Source organism: Misgurnus anguillicaudatus, chromosome 14 (assembly GCF_027580225.2).
Source record: "Misgurnus anguillicaudatus chromosome 14, ASM2758022v2, whole genome shotgun sequence".
In the NCBI taxonomy this organism is placed as follows: domain Eukaryota; kingdom Metazoa; phylum Chordata; class Actinopteri; order Cypriniformes; family Cobitidae; genus Misgurnus; species Misgurnus anguillicaudatus.
The window spans coordinates 33,128,772-33,144,746 of NC_073350.2; the positions used below are offsets into that span (position 1 = coordinate 33,128,772).

At 35.5% G+C, this 15,975-nt stretch overlaps 1 protein-coding gene and 2 long non-coding RNA genes across 5 annotated transcripts in view; 2 read left to right on the plus strand and 1 right to left on the minus strand.

Annotated features, from left to right (window-relative positions):
• Nucleotides 1-10,265, plus strand: part of LOC129427194 (F-box only protein 6-like) — a 33,579-nt gene extending 23,314 nt beyond the window's left edge. The window contains exons 1-5 of one of the 2 annotated variants that reach the window (XR_012373299.1): nucleotides 4,633-4,728; nucleotides 5,302-5,356; nucleotides 7,481-7,583; nucleotides 7,696-7,997; nucleotides 9,877-10,265. Coding sequence is in view for 1 of the 2 variants with exons in the window: in XM_073876367.1 (XP_073732468.1) it covers nucleotides 7,481-7,583; nucleotides 7,696-7,792 (200 nt within the window). In the remaining variant the exon portion in view is untranslated. Of the gene's footprint in view, nucleotides 1-4,632; nucleotides 4,729-5,301; nucleotides 5,357-7,480; nucleotides 7,584-7,695; nucleotides 7,998-9,876 lie in introns of those variants that run through there. The other variant, XM_073876367.1, reaches the window with a different exon arrangement.
• A 919-nt stretch (nucleotides 10,266-11,184) lies between these two features.
• Nucleotides 11,185-13,334, plus strand: LOC129433189 (uncharacterized). Of its 2 annotated transcripts, XR_012373295.1 has the most exons (5): nucleotides 11,185-11,763; nucleotides 12,304-12,396; nucleotides 12,494-12,625; nucleotides 12,714-12,814; nucleotides 12,925-13,334. It is a non-coding gene; the product is annotated as an uncharacterized lncRNA (long non-coding RNA). The 2 variants fall into 2 exon arrangements; XR_012373294.1 differs by having other exon boundaries at nucleotides 12,714-13,334.
• LOC141369517 (uncharacterized) lies at nucleotides 12,811-14,561 on the minus strand. The gene is made up of 3 exons (XR_012373293.1): nucleotides 14,030-14,561; nucleotides 13,430-13,566; nucleotides 12,811-13,110 (listed from the first exon to the last, which is right to left on the minus strand). It is a non-coding gene; the product is annotated as an uncharacterized lncRNA (long non-coding RNA).
• Nucleotides 14,562-15,975: the final 1,414 nt, after the last annotated feature.

A 15,975-nucleotide genomic window follows, 5' to 3' on the forward strand; every position in this document is an offset into this window, starting at 1 on the left:
CTAAAACGCAAAATGCGGACGTATTAACAACATTTAAACGTCGCATTATTATGTTTTGACAGCTAAAAAACGTAAAACATTTAAGTATCTTTCATTCCAATACACCCAAACCTTACCCTAAACCCTTTTTATACAAAATGTATTCTTTTTATATTATGCAACGTAATGGACAGATATGTTTAGGAACATATTAGTAACAATATAGCATTCAAAAGATATTTTAAGGTGCTACAGTCCTACGCAAAACAGTTTATTAAAATCATTTACTTGGTCATTACTGTTTAAAAATCATAACCGACAGACAAGTGTAATCACAACAACTTATTTATTGCGAATATTAAAATCAGTACCAAAAGTAGTTTAAATGACAATGTGCTGCAGACAAAGTTTCTCTGGAGTATATGAAGTAAAGTAAAGAGAAGTACAGTATTAAAGTTATTAATCCAAGAGTTTGATCAGTGTTGATCCGGCTTCCCCTGTCACAGCGCGCTTTTTTCATTTCAAACGTACACCAACGGAAATGGAAATGACGCAAATATGTCACGTGGCACTCAAAGAGCCAATGAGCTTTTGATATCACTGCCGTAAAGTAATGTGTCGTAAAGCTTCTTGAGGCGGAATATTTGAATTAACGAACGCGCGATCTGTCTACGGTTGCTGATGAGAACTCTGATCAAGATCGCTGAATAAAGGGCTGAATTTAGATCTGTTCCACGCAATCGTATGAATTTTAAAGATGTGGATTACAGCAAATGAATAAAAGTAACATCTTTTGTGAATTTATGTTGTATTTTGATGTAATTGTTGCTACGTAGTAATAATAACGTATGCATAGAAGACAGCAGGAGAAAACGCGTTTTTGTGTGTCATGGCAGACAAACTAAATATAAATACAAAAATGCTATTCATTTTAAAGTTTTAAAATGTTAAATATTGTGAAATTCGCTGAATATCATAATCATTTCATTAGGTAAATGGGTAAACTGTCTTATCCCTTGTGCCTTGTTCCAATTCACTACCCTTTCGTGTTGTTAGCGGCCAAAAATGGCCACCAAATCAAACGGCTGCAAAAATGTATCAGATTAATATTTCTTTCAAATTTTTTGCATAAATCTGTTAATCAACCCCAGAAATGATCAAAACCACCAAATGTTTCCAAAAATTTCATGATTTTAACTCTTTAATTGCCAAGCTCATAAGTGATGCCACTGATTTGAGAAAAAAAAACACACAAAATCACTGATTTTCAATATAAAAAGTGATTGTGGACTGAATTTTTTTTCACCCTTTTCACAGTCTTGGGCATCCAAAAGATTGGTAAAAACATTGGTTTTGATGCATTTTTAGTTTTTGTGCAGCATCAGATTTAATTTTTTTCTCCCTCATTTATTGTTTGTGGCCATTTTTTCCCCATTGACTTCCATTATAACAAAATTTTTTGATTGCAGAGCCATGACACCTTATTACCATGCATTTTTGATTGTTTGTGGTTTTACCTTTTGCAGAGAGGTGGAGTTTGTCATTTTTGCTGTTGGTCACCATGTGGCACCATTGACCCTTTGGTGGCCTGTGCAGAAAGGCAGGGCTTGGATTCTGGATTGTACATTGAGTTATATGGACTATAACAGCATATTAGAGAGAGAGAGAGAGATAGAGAGAGTGTGTGTCTGCGTGCGTGCGTGCGTGCGTGCGTGCTTGAATGTGTGTGCGTCTGTGTGGAAAAATCTGTAACAAATCTTCTCTGAATCAGATTTATGAACAACATTTATTATGAACCAAAATGCAAAAACAACTTCAAATAAACTGAACAATGAAGCAAGAGTAGAGGATGGATGGAGAACTAAACAATCAAACTAATTTTTTGGTGTGTATATGTGTAGGTGTGTGTGTTCAGTCTTTTCAGCAGGACTTGCAGCATATTACTTGGTGCTCTCTGCAAGTGTGTCTACCACAACGGATACAAGTGCTTACTATTCTTTTTTTGGTTCTGTACACCACTTGCATGTTCCCCTCTTCACTCCTGAGCTGCTGGTGCCTGCTGGTGTCTGTGGATTTGTGTCTAGAGGGACAGCTACAGGAGACTAAATCCCTCTCACCAGTGCAGCACTAACTGGTGCGCGAGGGAGGTGCTCTCTCCTCAATACTAACACTAACCCTACACACACACACACACACACACACACACACTCGTACACACACACACACACACACACACACACACGCTCGTACACACACAATGGTTTTATAGTCCATATAACTCAATGTACAAACCAGAATTTAAGCTCTGTTTTTTTGCATAGGCTACTAAAGGGTTAATGGTGCCACATGGTGATCAACAGTAAAAATGACAAATTTTACCTCTTTTCAAAAGGAAAAGGCACAAAGAATCAAGAATGCATGGTAATAAGGTGTCATGGCTCAGCAATCAAAACATGTTGTTATAATGGAAGTCAATGGGGAAAAAATGGCCACAAACAATAAATGAGGGAGAAAAAAATTTAATCTGATGCTGCACAAAAACTAAAAATGCATCAGAACCAATGTTTTTACCAATCTTTTGCATGCCCAAGACTGTAAAAAAGGTAAAAGAAAATCCAGTCCACAGTCACGTTTTATATTGAAAATCTGTCATTTTGTGTGTTTTTTTTCCCCAAATCAGTGACACTACTTATAAACTTGGCAATGAAAGAGTTAAAATCATGGAATTTTGGCAAGCGTTTGGTGGTTTTGATCGGTGCTGGGGTTGATTAACAGATTTATGCAAAGAAGAATGTGAAGAAGATTTCATCCGGTGAATTTTTGCAGCAGTTTAATTTAGTGCCCTTTTTTGGCCGCTAACAACACGTAAGGGTAGTAAATTTGCCCACGGTATATTGTTAAGTTTTTGAAAAATTTCAAAGAATTGTCTTAAAATATGTGTAAATATAAAATTTGTCACCAAAAATCCTTCCATTTGCTGAAACACAGAGAAAGTTGTGGCCAAATTAAGACAAAAAAATTGCAAAAATGGCCAAAAATGGCCCCAACAACACATAAGGGTTAAATAAATAAGTCAGAAATTATGACTGAAAACATGTCATTGTTATGAGTAAGAAACGCCAATGCCCTCGATTTTAATATTTATGACTAGGACTAACTTGTGACAAATTTGTACGATTGTAATGCTGTAAATACGTAAATAATTTACGTATTAGTCCTGTCAAAACGTCAATATTGTACGTTTCAGTGTGTTTTAAACGTAAGTAAATGTACGTATTGTACAACCACACTAAAACGTAAAATACACACGTATTCTCATGAGATCACGTTGCACTTACAAATGATTAAACCAAATAGTGTTTGTGACATTTTAACTCAGGAAGTGGATTGTTTGTCTAGGGCTATGTACGCTTTTATGGTTCTTTGGTAGAATGTAGTCAACTATGATTAAGAAACATATCAGTTTCTGGACATTTTACTACTGAACAGATGGAAAGAAACAGAAATCTTTCACTAGAACAGAGAAACAGGATTTTGCATTTAACAATTATAAGTTCATAACCTATAATCAAAATATAAATAAAAAATCTCCCACAACATTATATTTAACATGGAAGTTAAATATATAAATGTATATTAATAACATATATGACATTATACTTACAATGATTAAACCAAATAGTGTTTGTGACATTTGAACGTCTTATCTTTTTACTTGATCTAATTGTAATGTCATTGTACTTGATCTGTCATTTTAGATTATGAGATATGAAATATACTAATATTTTTTTATCAGGAATTGGATTGTTTGTGTAGGGCTATGTACTTTTTTATTGTTCATGGGCAATAAATATGCTTTCTCAATTAAATCTATGCCTTGATATTTATAGACACCACAATGAAAGGTATGATAACTCAAACCAGCAAAAATTAGAGAAGATACTGCTAATTGATAATTTTGGGTAATGCCTTAATTTTAAACATTTTGAATTTGCATGTACGTCATGGTTTGAAGGCCTTACGGTCCGACTTAAAGGTAGGCTGCAAACAGCACAGAATAAATTAATAAGAGTCATTCTGAACCTGGGACACAGGAGCCATGTAGGTCGGTCACAATTTGCGGAGCTCAACTGGCTCATCGTTGAGTCTCGGGTTATTATGTCAAGACTGACCATGATGCATAAAATTTAGTTTGGTAGTGTCCCATCTTCTCTGCGGTGTCTTATAACTACGGTAAAGGACACACACACAATATTAATACTCCTGGCAGTATATCTGACTCATATAAGAGTTAGGGAAAAGAGCCCTTTGCTTACATAGGGTCAGTTCAATGGAACAAGTTAGATCAGCAAATTAAAGTTATTCCTAGTTTGAATACTTTTAAAAGGAGCATCAAATGGTTACTAGATAGTGCTGCGGAATAGACATTATAATTTTATTTTCTATTTATAAATGAAAATTTGTTTTTATGTTTTTTTATTGTTTATGTGTCTTGTTCTGAGGACCACAATGGAAATAAGTCTTGGACTTTATTGTGTATTTGATGTCTTTTTTGTGGTTATGTGTAAGACATTGTGGTCGATACAATTAAATAAATTCAAATCAAATAGTTTTTAGACACGCCCCTGTATGTCAGGCAAGCACTGTTACAGTCATTTCAGGAAGTTTGCACCCAATAAATAGTCTACGCAGTGCTTTAGTGACACCTGAAAAAGTACCTCACCTTTTACACCTGAAGACTCACTGTAGGTAAATACTGCACATGTTATATTTTAGCCATTGTTTTAATAATTGTACTGTGATTTATTTGCATCGGGTGTGTGTACAGTCCCATCACGGGACAGTCATTGATTGTCTTTATCTGCCGCAGGATGAAATAATTAAATGGCTCTCATTTACATTAAACAAGAATCAATATTGCTTTTATTTAGTGTGAATAAGATGTTTTTAGATAGCACTACAAACTTTACATTCATTTAATGAATTTTCAAATAGAGAGTAATTTTGTGTGACACTACTGATGGTGGTGCATAAGATTAAAGGAGTCAGGTTTTGCAAAATGTCTATATTAAGGATACTTAAATAAAATGAAATTACAAACATTGTAGACAGAAGTCCTCATGAGGAAAGAGCTTATAAATAAATAAATAATAAAATCCAGGTTCTTGTTTAAAAATTTAAGTTAAATAATTTCAGTCGGTTTTTAAGTTATGCCCAATATAATATTCAAAAACTTTAATTCAATTGACTTGCATAACCATTTTTACAGTGTACAGAACAAGACACTGTTCCATATGACCTTTTTTCTTTTAATTGCTACAGGAAAAGCAAAACTCAAAAATGCCTGGAAACCTTCTGAAAAATCCACATGGAGACGGTATGTAAAATAACATTAAAATATTTTAAATATTTGTGTGTAAGGAAAAATGTATGTTTAGATAAGAAGAGCTCTGCTAACGCCACCTCATTATTACTGAGATAATATTAACCAAATGCTCTCGGCACGCTTTATACATTCATCAAATTCATCAAAGTGTGTTATTTTTAGAAGGATCTCTTGACAGAAATGCAAAATAATTTACAAAACTATATTATCAGGAGTGTATAAAGACCCTTTAATAATGAACCGTTATGTGTTCATTACCTTAGAATGAGACGTTTTATCTACATACACAGAGGGTCCCCTTACATGGAAGTCGCCATTTTGTGCAGCCATGTTTCTACAGAAGCCCTTAACGAACAAACTTTTTTGTCTCCGTCGATAACATGTTTTTCCAGTCGCGGCTACTGTAGCTTCTCTATGTGTTTCAAAAGCAAGAGGTGAGCAGTGGACTGAGCTGTCGGTTGCAATTCGCAACCTCACTGCTAAAATGTACACACTGCACCTTTAAGTCTGCTTAATCCCAGGCAGCCTAGGCCATTCAGAAATATCAGTTTGTTGGCAGAATCTATGAAATTTTTATTCTTTGCGTGTGTCCCCTATAGCGTAGAAATGTGTGCAAACTCTGGAAAAGAGAGGAGAGACATTAATAAAGAGATTGTGTACAGGCAGGGCAAAGGAAAGGAATCCCTCAAGGGATTCTTATCCCTGAATCAATTTTATCATGCATTAGATGCTACTCTTATTTATGATTTACTGAACTGCATGTTTTCCATGCATCTAAATATATGACCAGTAGTGATATTTACTAGCTGCTGTATTCTTAATTTGGGTGTTCAGTCTGCATTTAAAAAGGTTTTAAATCTAGCTAAATCAAGTAAATTACTCTAAAACAAAAAGCGAAATTGTGACCAGTGAAAATGTTGGGTGGCTAGTAACTTTTGAAAACCGCACTCATCGCTGTGGGTGGTGAGCAAAAAACTTTGTGTCAAGCCATGCTGTTAGTTACACAAAATTTATGATAATTTAATATATATATTAAAGGTATAGCGGAAGATTTTTTTTTTGGGTGGATCATCAAGACTATTGGTCCTCCCAGTTGTCAATCATCCCTAGGTTCGCTTACTGCACATGCGCACTTTCAGGTGTATATGTGTGGGTAGGCTACGGTTTCAGCATTTCATTGAAACTCGCGTTCTCACCATATTTATTCAAAATGTCTGAGGGTTGCAAGAGAAAAAGTGTAGTGTAAATGTAACATACATTTCGAATTTGGTGCCTATTTGATCAAGAAAAGGGGTGTTTGTAGTCTCACTCCCTCGACAAAGATATAGCACTTCCTTCTTTCAATGATGCAAAATGATGATTTTTACATCATTGAAAGAAGGAAGTGCAACACTGAAATCTCTATTTCTCCTGTTTCAGTGGCAACTAAGGAAATGATGCACGACCATTCAAAAACATGACTGGGGTTCTAACTATACAAAGATTAATGCAAATGGGTGAAGTGTCCCTTTAAGATTGCTGTCTCTAGTGGTAAAATGGCAGGAATATATAATGAGTGATTTTGAGATGAAGATATGAAGCTTCTAAGTTGAAGATATTAAAAATATTGGGTCTTTGGAATGTCATATTTGGATGATGTTGATGCAAAGAACAAAAATACTTTATCCTCGTTGTAGATATCTATACTTTCCTTAACCCTTTTCAACCCTTATCCGAAATCCTGCATCACATTTCCCTGGCTTAAAATTAACATTACTCCAAATAGGGCTAAACCCAGACAAAGAGGGGTTTATAAAAAGCTGCGCCCCACTGCTCTTTTTTTAATGTGACCAGAAAAAAAAGGCAGCCTTGTGTTTTCAGGCATTTTAAACACGTTTGGTGTTATCGGCCTCTTAGAGAATTTTGCTTCTGAACTGAACTAGGTCCTGTGATTACAAATAAACTTTTAAAACTACAAATATTGTTTTTAGTCTCAAGTAATTCAATAATGTAAAATTATTATAATTATATAAAATTATTATTATACAAGAGTGATGTTAAAATGGTTTAAAATAAAGTATAGCATGGAACAGCATAAATAGCCATCTAACAGCTATTATCTCATTTGTTTTTAAGAGGGTTTTAGTAACTGGGAGTTGACGAAGAACGATGGAGACAAATGGCAAATTCACACGATGCCAGATGATTCAGTGGCTTCATACTTCTGCACCTCATTTCAGTAAGAGAAAATTATTCAGAATAGACAACAATAATAATGTGTGAATGTGAGTTTATGATCATACTCTGCTGTGTCTTTGGGTGTCAATGTTCATTTCTGTACACTTTTCCAGGCCGTGTCTAAAAAAACAAGTGATAATTCTGCTGCAAAGCGGTTATGATGCTGCATATTTAGATTCTGCGCCTGAAGTGACTGTGAAGGACTGGTGAGTCTTTAGCATCTACTTCACTATTGTCTTCATTTAGTTGTATAGCAGCTCATTTCTTTTGTATGTTTGTGTTTAGGTACAGCACTCGAGATGACTCTGGGGGCGTTTATAGGCTTACTGTGTCACTGCTCAATGAAAATCTAGCTGTCATTGAAACATTTAAGCTGCCTGATGTGACTGTGCACGCTGGTACCCCTTGGACACAGGTAAAATCTGGACGAATGAATTGTTTACAATAGATCCAAGAACCCGAATTAGAAAGGTAAATAAGGGGCCTCATATATAAAGTGTGTACGCACATATTTGATCATAAAGTGTGCGCAAAAAGACTGACTTTGCCGTGGATTTCTGTGTACACGTATTGTATGCACACGACCGCGGACCCTTCTGATGCGGGGCATACGTGGACGTCTCTAGTATACCTTAACGGTGTGGAAATTGAGCAAGCTTATTCAATCAATTGCTCTGAAATATTTGAGAAAGTCCTTTGAGCATGTTCAGTACACTATTAAAATGAATGTGCTAAATTAACACATTTTGGGGTGGTTTCCCGGACAGGGATTAGCTTAAGCCAGGACTAGGCCTTAGTTTAATTAGGAAATATAACTAGTTTTACCAAACATGCCTTACTAAAAACATTACTCACCTGCAATTTTGAGGCAAAACAAAGGACACTGATGTATTTTAAGATATGTCAGTGCAAGTTGTTTTGCGTTTGGACAGCTCTTACATTTATTTTAGTCTAGGACTAGTTTAATCCCTGTCCAGGAAACCGCCTCATAATGTCTAAGGACAACACATCTCTGTTATTTTACTGCTTGCCGGGCCGCATACTAACTTTTTTCACTAGGAGCAAAGTGGCCCCCAACCGAAAATTTTAGGGGCACAACCAGAAATTTTAGGGGCACACACTGTAAATCAACATGCTATCCAAATATTCACATTTCTACTAATTTCCACTGTATTACTAATAAATACGTTAATGATAGATGCAAAAAATACAATGTGCTGTTTTCCAATTCAGTATCACATCACAAAAAAACGGTACAATTTACTGGTCGCACATGTGCACCTGGATGTTAAATTCAGTGGCACACACTCAAATTTTGGTGGCAAAATGCCCCCATTTGGTGGCAGTCTGGAGCCCTGGCTTGCGTCATTTCTCCCGCTCATGTTGTAAAAACTTGCAAGTGGACAAAAGAGATGGATTAAAACACCAAGTCTCTCGTCCACCCGTCTGGCTGGCGCTGTCACTTCAGTAGCAAACAATGGAGAGATCTCTGCTGGACAAACAAATACTCAAATAGTTTACAAGCATTTAATGTGTTCAAGTTCATATCAGCTGCGCATATCTGCGGCATATACATCGATACAGATATATCTGCGACAGGGCTCATATCGGCTGATAAAATCGGCAAAACCATAAATCAGTCGTAACAGATTTACAGATAACAGATTAGTAAGTAACAGATTTTAGTCTTTAAAATAAGACTTTTGTGACAATTTCAGTTGCTGTATTTTTGTCAACCATTCTGTAGGTTTTCTTCCCACTATGCAGCATTTTTCCAGTGAAATTAACAAAATAGCAGCAACACTCCTCTTTTTTAGTTTAGTATAAATGTTAAAAGAATTAAAAAGATTTACTGCCTTGTTAAAAAAGAAACACATTATTAGTGAAACTGTCTCACTCTCCTTTTCGCAGTCGTTTATTTATAATATTGTAGAAACAAATATCAAAGAAACATGCACATTGTTGGCAGGAAGTTGACAATATTTTTAACATTTTGATTATAAAAAATTAGGCCTAAGTCTCAGTGCTTTATTTATCTATCACTATTTCATGTTGTCCCTGAGCCCCATAACGACATCATTCATTAAGATTTGCAACTTTACAAAGTAAACAATCATGTGACAAACACATAGCCTCTTTGCTATTAACACACAAAATACAATTTGTATGTTTCTTCTGCTCCCTCACTGGAATTTGTACCCACATTCTTTTTACAGAAGTGCCCCCAAAACTTGTGGATAGTTTTAAGTTGATGGACACTGAATATAACTGCACTTTTATTTCTTCTTTCATAGGTGACACACACATTTAAAGGTTATGGTCCTGGTCTACGCTTCATCTCTTTTGAACATGGGGGTCAAGACGAAAAAAAATGGAAAGGCTGGTATGGAGTCAGAGTCACTGGATGTTCTGTCACCATACCCCCACAACCCTAATATGTGATTCAATAATGTTACTGATTGATCAGCGCTTCTTGCCATACTATAAATATAAATAAATAGTAAAGTAACATTAAAGAATCTACACTTCTAAACCTTGCAAAAGACAAGGCCTTATTCTTTTAAGATTGAAAAGCATATTCAGAATATAAATACATAATCTTATCTCTGATTGAAAATGAAATTATTTTCTGCTGTCAGTACAACAGTTCAATAAAGTCTCCTTGTGGGGAAAATCAAGTTTTTATTGTTGTTTATATGTGGTGTTTTTACTTTAATACAAATCATATGCAAATTCATCATTTAACACAATAGCTGATTGTTTTCAGCAACCAATAACATTAACACAGCTGTACGAGTGGATCAGTAGTTCGATTATGTATGGATGCTGCATAGACTTGGCACAGAAATTATCACAGCAAAGCTGCTTCAGCTCTACTTCTGTGATGCGAGCATGTGCAGTTATGCTTTAACCTACTTGTTCAATAAACTTTAATCAATTTACCCTTTTCTGTCATATATATATATATATATATATATATATATATATATATATATATATATATATATATATTATATATTTTATGTTTTTTTGATCTTATCAACTTAAACCATTTAAGGCAATCTGTTTCCTCAAACCATTTGAGTAGCTATATAGTTGTGTGAATTTATTTATTTGAGTTAAGTCAACTTAAACCAATTAAGGCAATCGGTTTCCTCAAACCATTTAAGTAGCTATATAGTTGTTTGAACTAAATCAAATTTATTAAGTGAACTAAAACCATTTGAGTGGTGTGAACTTAAGCAAACTTAATATATTTGAGTAAAGGTAACTCAAACATTTTTTGTCATATGCACTTATAATTTACAGATTACAGTACTCATATGAGTTTTAAAACGTAAATGGTTTAAGGTAATCGGTTTCCTCAAACGGTTTGAGTTAACTTATTGGGTTTTACAGTGTATGTATACAGTAGATAAGAAGAGCTCTGCTAACCCCACCTCATCATTAATGAGATAATATTAACCAAATGCACGTTTTATTGGGTTTTACAGTTTATGTATACAGTAGATAGGAAGAGCTCTGCTAGCCCCACCTCATCATTAATGAGATAATATTAACCAAATGCACGTTTTATACGCCCATCAAATACTTTCACTTCAAATCCACTTAAAGAGCACCTATTATGAGATACACGTTTTTAAACATCCTTTTGTGTGTAAGTGTGTATTAGTACATGCTAACGATATTCAAAAAGTACATACCTCAAAGAAAACGATGACGCGAGTTATCGTCTCTAACGTTCGAGGACTACAAAAAACACTCGGATTGTAGGCAACAGTTTACTTCCTGGGATTGGTGACGTAGATAAGACCAACATTATCATAGTTCAGCCCTCTCTGCTTGGCTTGGGTACGCCCTCAAAGACGGGGGTGGAGAGCGCTGAGTCAGAAGAGAGCTAAAATGGCGGAGGTTGGGAGTCCCTGCTTTGACCCTGTTTGCAAACTCTTGTTTCATTGTTTAAGCGATTAAATCTCTCGAGTAGACGCTGTCTCTTTAGATGCAAGGGCAAAATAGCACTTTATGGACTAACACAGAGGACATCATGTTTAATACGGTTCCGGAAAAATCCAGTCAGAAGTTGTTCACGGAGTTTTCACAATAACTGCTTCTCATGAACCAAAGCTGCGCGACGTCTCCTCCTGAAAGTTGGATTACCGTGCACTTCTGGATCACAGGCTGTAAGTATTCATGTTTATTATTTGCCTTTACTGTAAGTTACGTTACCTGTAACCGGAGCTTAACATTATGTGCTTGTAGAGCTCAGATATATATCTATGTGTAGAGCTAAGCTTGCAAGCTAATTGTTTTGTGTTGTAATAATGTATTTCATAAACAACGTACCATATTTACACACGTGTGTGTTGAATTATGCAGACTATCGTTTTTATCGATGTTTATTTAGACGTGTTTACAAACTTGCTAAGCTGTTCCAGCTAAACTGTTACCGGTAAAGTTTGTTCTCATGATCAAACTCAAGAAACTCGAAGTATAGATGATTTGTTTAACGTGATATGTATTTTACTGTTGTTTTTACTTTAAGCTTTCTTAGATTTTGAAACGAAGTAAACACGTAATGTGTGTTGCTAATGTTGGGCCATGTAACATGTAATACATTAACGTTTTAATGAATAGTCTAACGATTTATAATCGTTGTACTCTATTGTTATAATATGTCTTTTTGACTGAATACATGTTTGTTTTATTTGTCTATATCCTAGATTCGCAGCTGGACACATCCTTTACACTGTATGCAAACATGCAACATCATTACACACAGTACAAGGAGTCAGACTGGCATATGAGGAGCAAAGGTGTGTAACACATATGATGTATTTAGCTAGTGAAACCACTACCAGTCTTAAATGTATAACTGATGATGACAAAGTTTTTTTCTCTGCATAATCATAGGAACCCAGGCAGTAGCATCGTTTCACAATGTTTCAATCACCATCATCAGTGGATGCCTTTGCCGTCCGTAGCCTGAGATTTCAGATTTGCAGCAAAAAATGTGACTTTCCCATTTATTGGAATGCTGTGCAGGTATTTAGGTATTTTAGTAACTGTGTTAAATAAAGTAAAGTAGTATTTACTTTTAGAATAAATGAATTGCATATTTATATTTTTACAGGTTGTACCTTGCAGCCATCCATTACAATGTCACCAAGCCATAACAAAAGCAGGAGAGGGAAAGTACAAGGCTACGTTACCAAAACACACAAGTGACATACTGTAAGCAGTAATGTTTTATTTCAAATACATTCATAATTAAAAACTTAATGTATGAAGCAGGGAAATAAATTATCAAAACAAAAGATTTATTGACTGCAATATTTGTACAGTTATGTGGATGATGTGATCAGGCTTGTGTTTGATGAGGTATTTGAAGATAAGCTGAAGGAAACCCAGATTCCAATGGACCTGGCATCACAGTTTGAGAGACCTTCAAATGAGGACGTGATTGCATGCCATCTTCAGTGCAGGGTTTGTCGGAAGCCAACATTCCGATCAGGAAGCTCCAAGCATATCTGGAGAACAACACACGACAGGATGATAACCCTAAAGTGTCGTCTTAGATAGCACCAGCTGACAAAGCTTTGATATGCCATTTATCTGAATAGATAGCTGTAAGAAGTGAATTGAACAATTTTTTGAAAGAAGAGCACAATATGGTTACTAAAGTATGTTTATTTGTATATTGTTTAACAGTTAAATATATATTTGTAATAAATAAACTTTTGACTGACTACTATATTTTCTTTAAAGTTACATCTTTTGTTCTTTTGGGTACTTTGTTACTATAATAATACTTTAGTGTTATTGGTTTAAAAATGTAATAAAACTTACTCTAGTCCTGCGCCTCAAAGGCTTATAGTCGGTACAATAAATGTTCTGTGTGTAGGGATTTAGACAATTTGTGCAAAACCTGGATGATGAATCACGCAGGTAAGAGGCCCTGGAACCTGTTGCATTCTCCTTAAAACCTAATAAGTAAAAACATAGCACAGTAAAATAGTATGTAAGCAGTATTTTATAATGAAGTTTACTATAGTAAAATAATGTAGAAATTACCAAGTGAAATCGTTTTATAATCATTTCAACAAATATTTTCTATGTGCTACATTTGGTGTTTCCATATAGTTTGCACAGTAATAGAGTATGTAAACAGCCTTTTATAATACATTTTACTATAGTAAAATAATGTAGAAATTACCAAGTGAAATCGTTTTATAATCATTTCAACAAATACTTTCTATGTGCTACATTTGGTGTTTCCATATAGTTTGCACAGTAATAGAGTATGTAAACAGTCTTTTATAATACATTTTACTATAGTAAAATAATGTAGAAATTACCAAGTGAAATCGTTTTATAATCATTTCAACAAATACTTTCTATGTGCTACATTTGGTGTTTCCATATAGTTATGTAGTACGTTATAATTACCTTTTGGATGTCTTTGCAACACATTTTCGTCTTCGTTTAGCATTCTGGCAGAGCTAAGGACACCTAAAAAAGTTAAATCCAATCGCATTCATTGACGGAGATCGTTTATATCGTAACGGCCTTCTGAACTCTCTGGATCGAGCTCGAAGTGGTAAGGCAGTACAGACACCATCGTTTATAGAGAAATATAACGCTTGTTTACGTTGCCTCTGAGGCTGTGACTCTCTCAGTCAGAACCGGTGTGTCAACCCACACGTAGTCAGGGGCGTAACCTTTCAAACACACGACGAACCCAGCTGACCAATAACAGTTGAGTAGTCATCTGACCAATCCGATTACACTAGACATTTTGGGAGGCGGAGACAGGAACTAAACCGAGCGTTTTTCAGACAGTGGGAAATCGGTGAGGTATGTAAGCAATTTATAAGACTCACAATGCATTAGTTCAAGTTTTAATAACATGTATGTACTATGGGATACTGCATTTACGTGCTAACGTGCCAATTTATTAGCATAATTGGTGCTCTTTAATCCCAGCCTCAGGCCACTAAGAAATACCAGTTTGTTGGAAGAATCCATGAATTTAGATTAGGCTTCACTTTGGATTTTGCAACTTTACAGATCTTTTATGTGCACAGACAAAATTTTAGCACTCTAAAATCAAAGGAAAACATGAAATAGGTGTCAAATGACACCTTTACATGAAATGACTAAAGTGACATTTGTGAACATTTCCTGTTGTTTTAAGTAAATACAAGAGCATAATTGCTTCACTAAAGTGTATATAATCACTTGTCATCTGCAGTGTTGGGGCTAGTTACTTAAAAAAGTAATATATTACATATTACATATTACTCTCAAAAATAGTAATGCCTTACTTTACTTTATTACTCCCTGGAGAAAGTAACTAGTTATATTACTAGTTATATTACTAGTTACATTTTTTTTCTGGATAAGAATGTTTATTTGGGCAAGCCACGGCCAAGAAAATGCTGGCTTCCTTACCCGCTACCGGACGCAGGGCACAGCGTTCGGAGAAACATTAAAGAGTGTGCACTTCACCGTCAAGTTATTTTCCTTCCGTTGAACATAATAAAATATGACTGAATCTCCACCCGTCAAAACTAGCTTTCTGTTGCTGGGAACCTTCCTCTGAAAAAGAGCTTGCCGTTGTTGACGCTTCCATTTTCCCGATCTGTCTTTGAGTGTGCCGCTGCCGCTCTGTGCTGCCGGCTGCCGGGTGTCGACCAATCGGTGATGGTAAATGATACCTCGTGCCAAACTTAGACCAATCACTGTTCCATTCACGCCCTTCTCTTTTGTTCTCTGTGTTTTGTGCCTTGTGTGATGAAGGTGCTACTGCCGAATGTAACTCAAGTAACTAGCTCGGGAAAACTGTAATAATATTACCATTTTCAGACGGGTAATGCCTTACACTACTAGTTACTGAAAAAAGTAATATTATTACAGTAACTAGTTACTTTGTAACTAGTTACACCCAACACTGGTCATCTGACAATACATATTAAATTCGTCTCCTTGTTTTACTTATTTTTGTCCACTAAAAAATAATGTGTAATATAATATCTGTAACACTAACAGAGACCGTAGTAGAGTTGTCAAGTTACTTATGCAATCAGGTGTTAGTGCACCTGTCCCTCATACACACGCATACGTTCTCATGCCTGTTATTAGGTTTGTTCGAGTTCATGCACCGCTGCAAGAACCAACAGGTGGATGACATCAAAGTATCGCGAGAGCGATTCCAGAAATCATACAGAGAAGTCTGATTTCGAGACGCTCTCGCGGTATTGTGATGTCATCCTCCTGTCGTTTCTTGTGTCTATACTAACGCAAATGTGCGTACTGTCTTAGCGCACGTTAAGTAGGCACTCAGTGAAATTCAGTACCTACTCAGTAAGTATGCGATTTCGGATTCAGCCTGT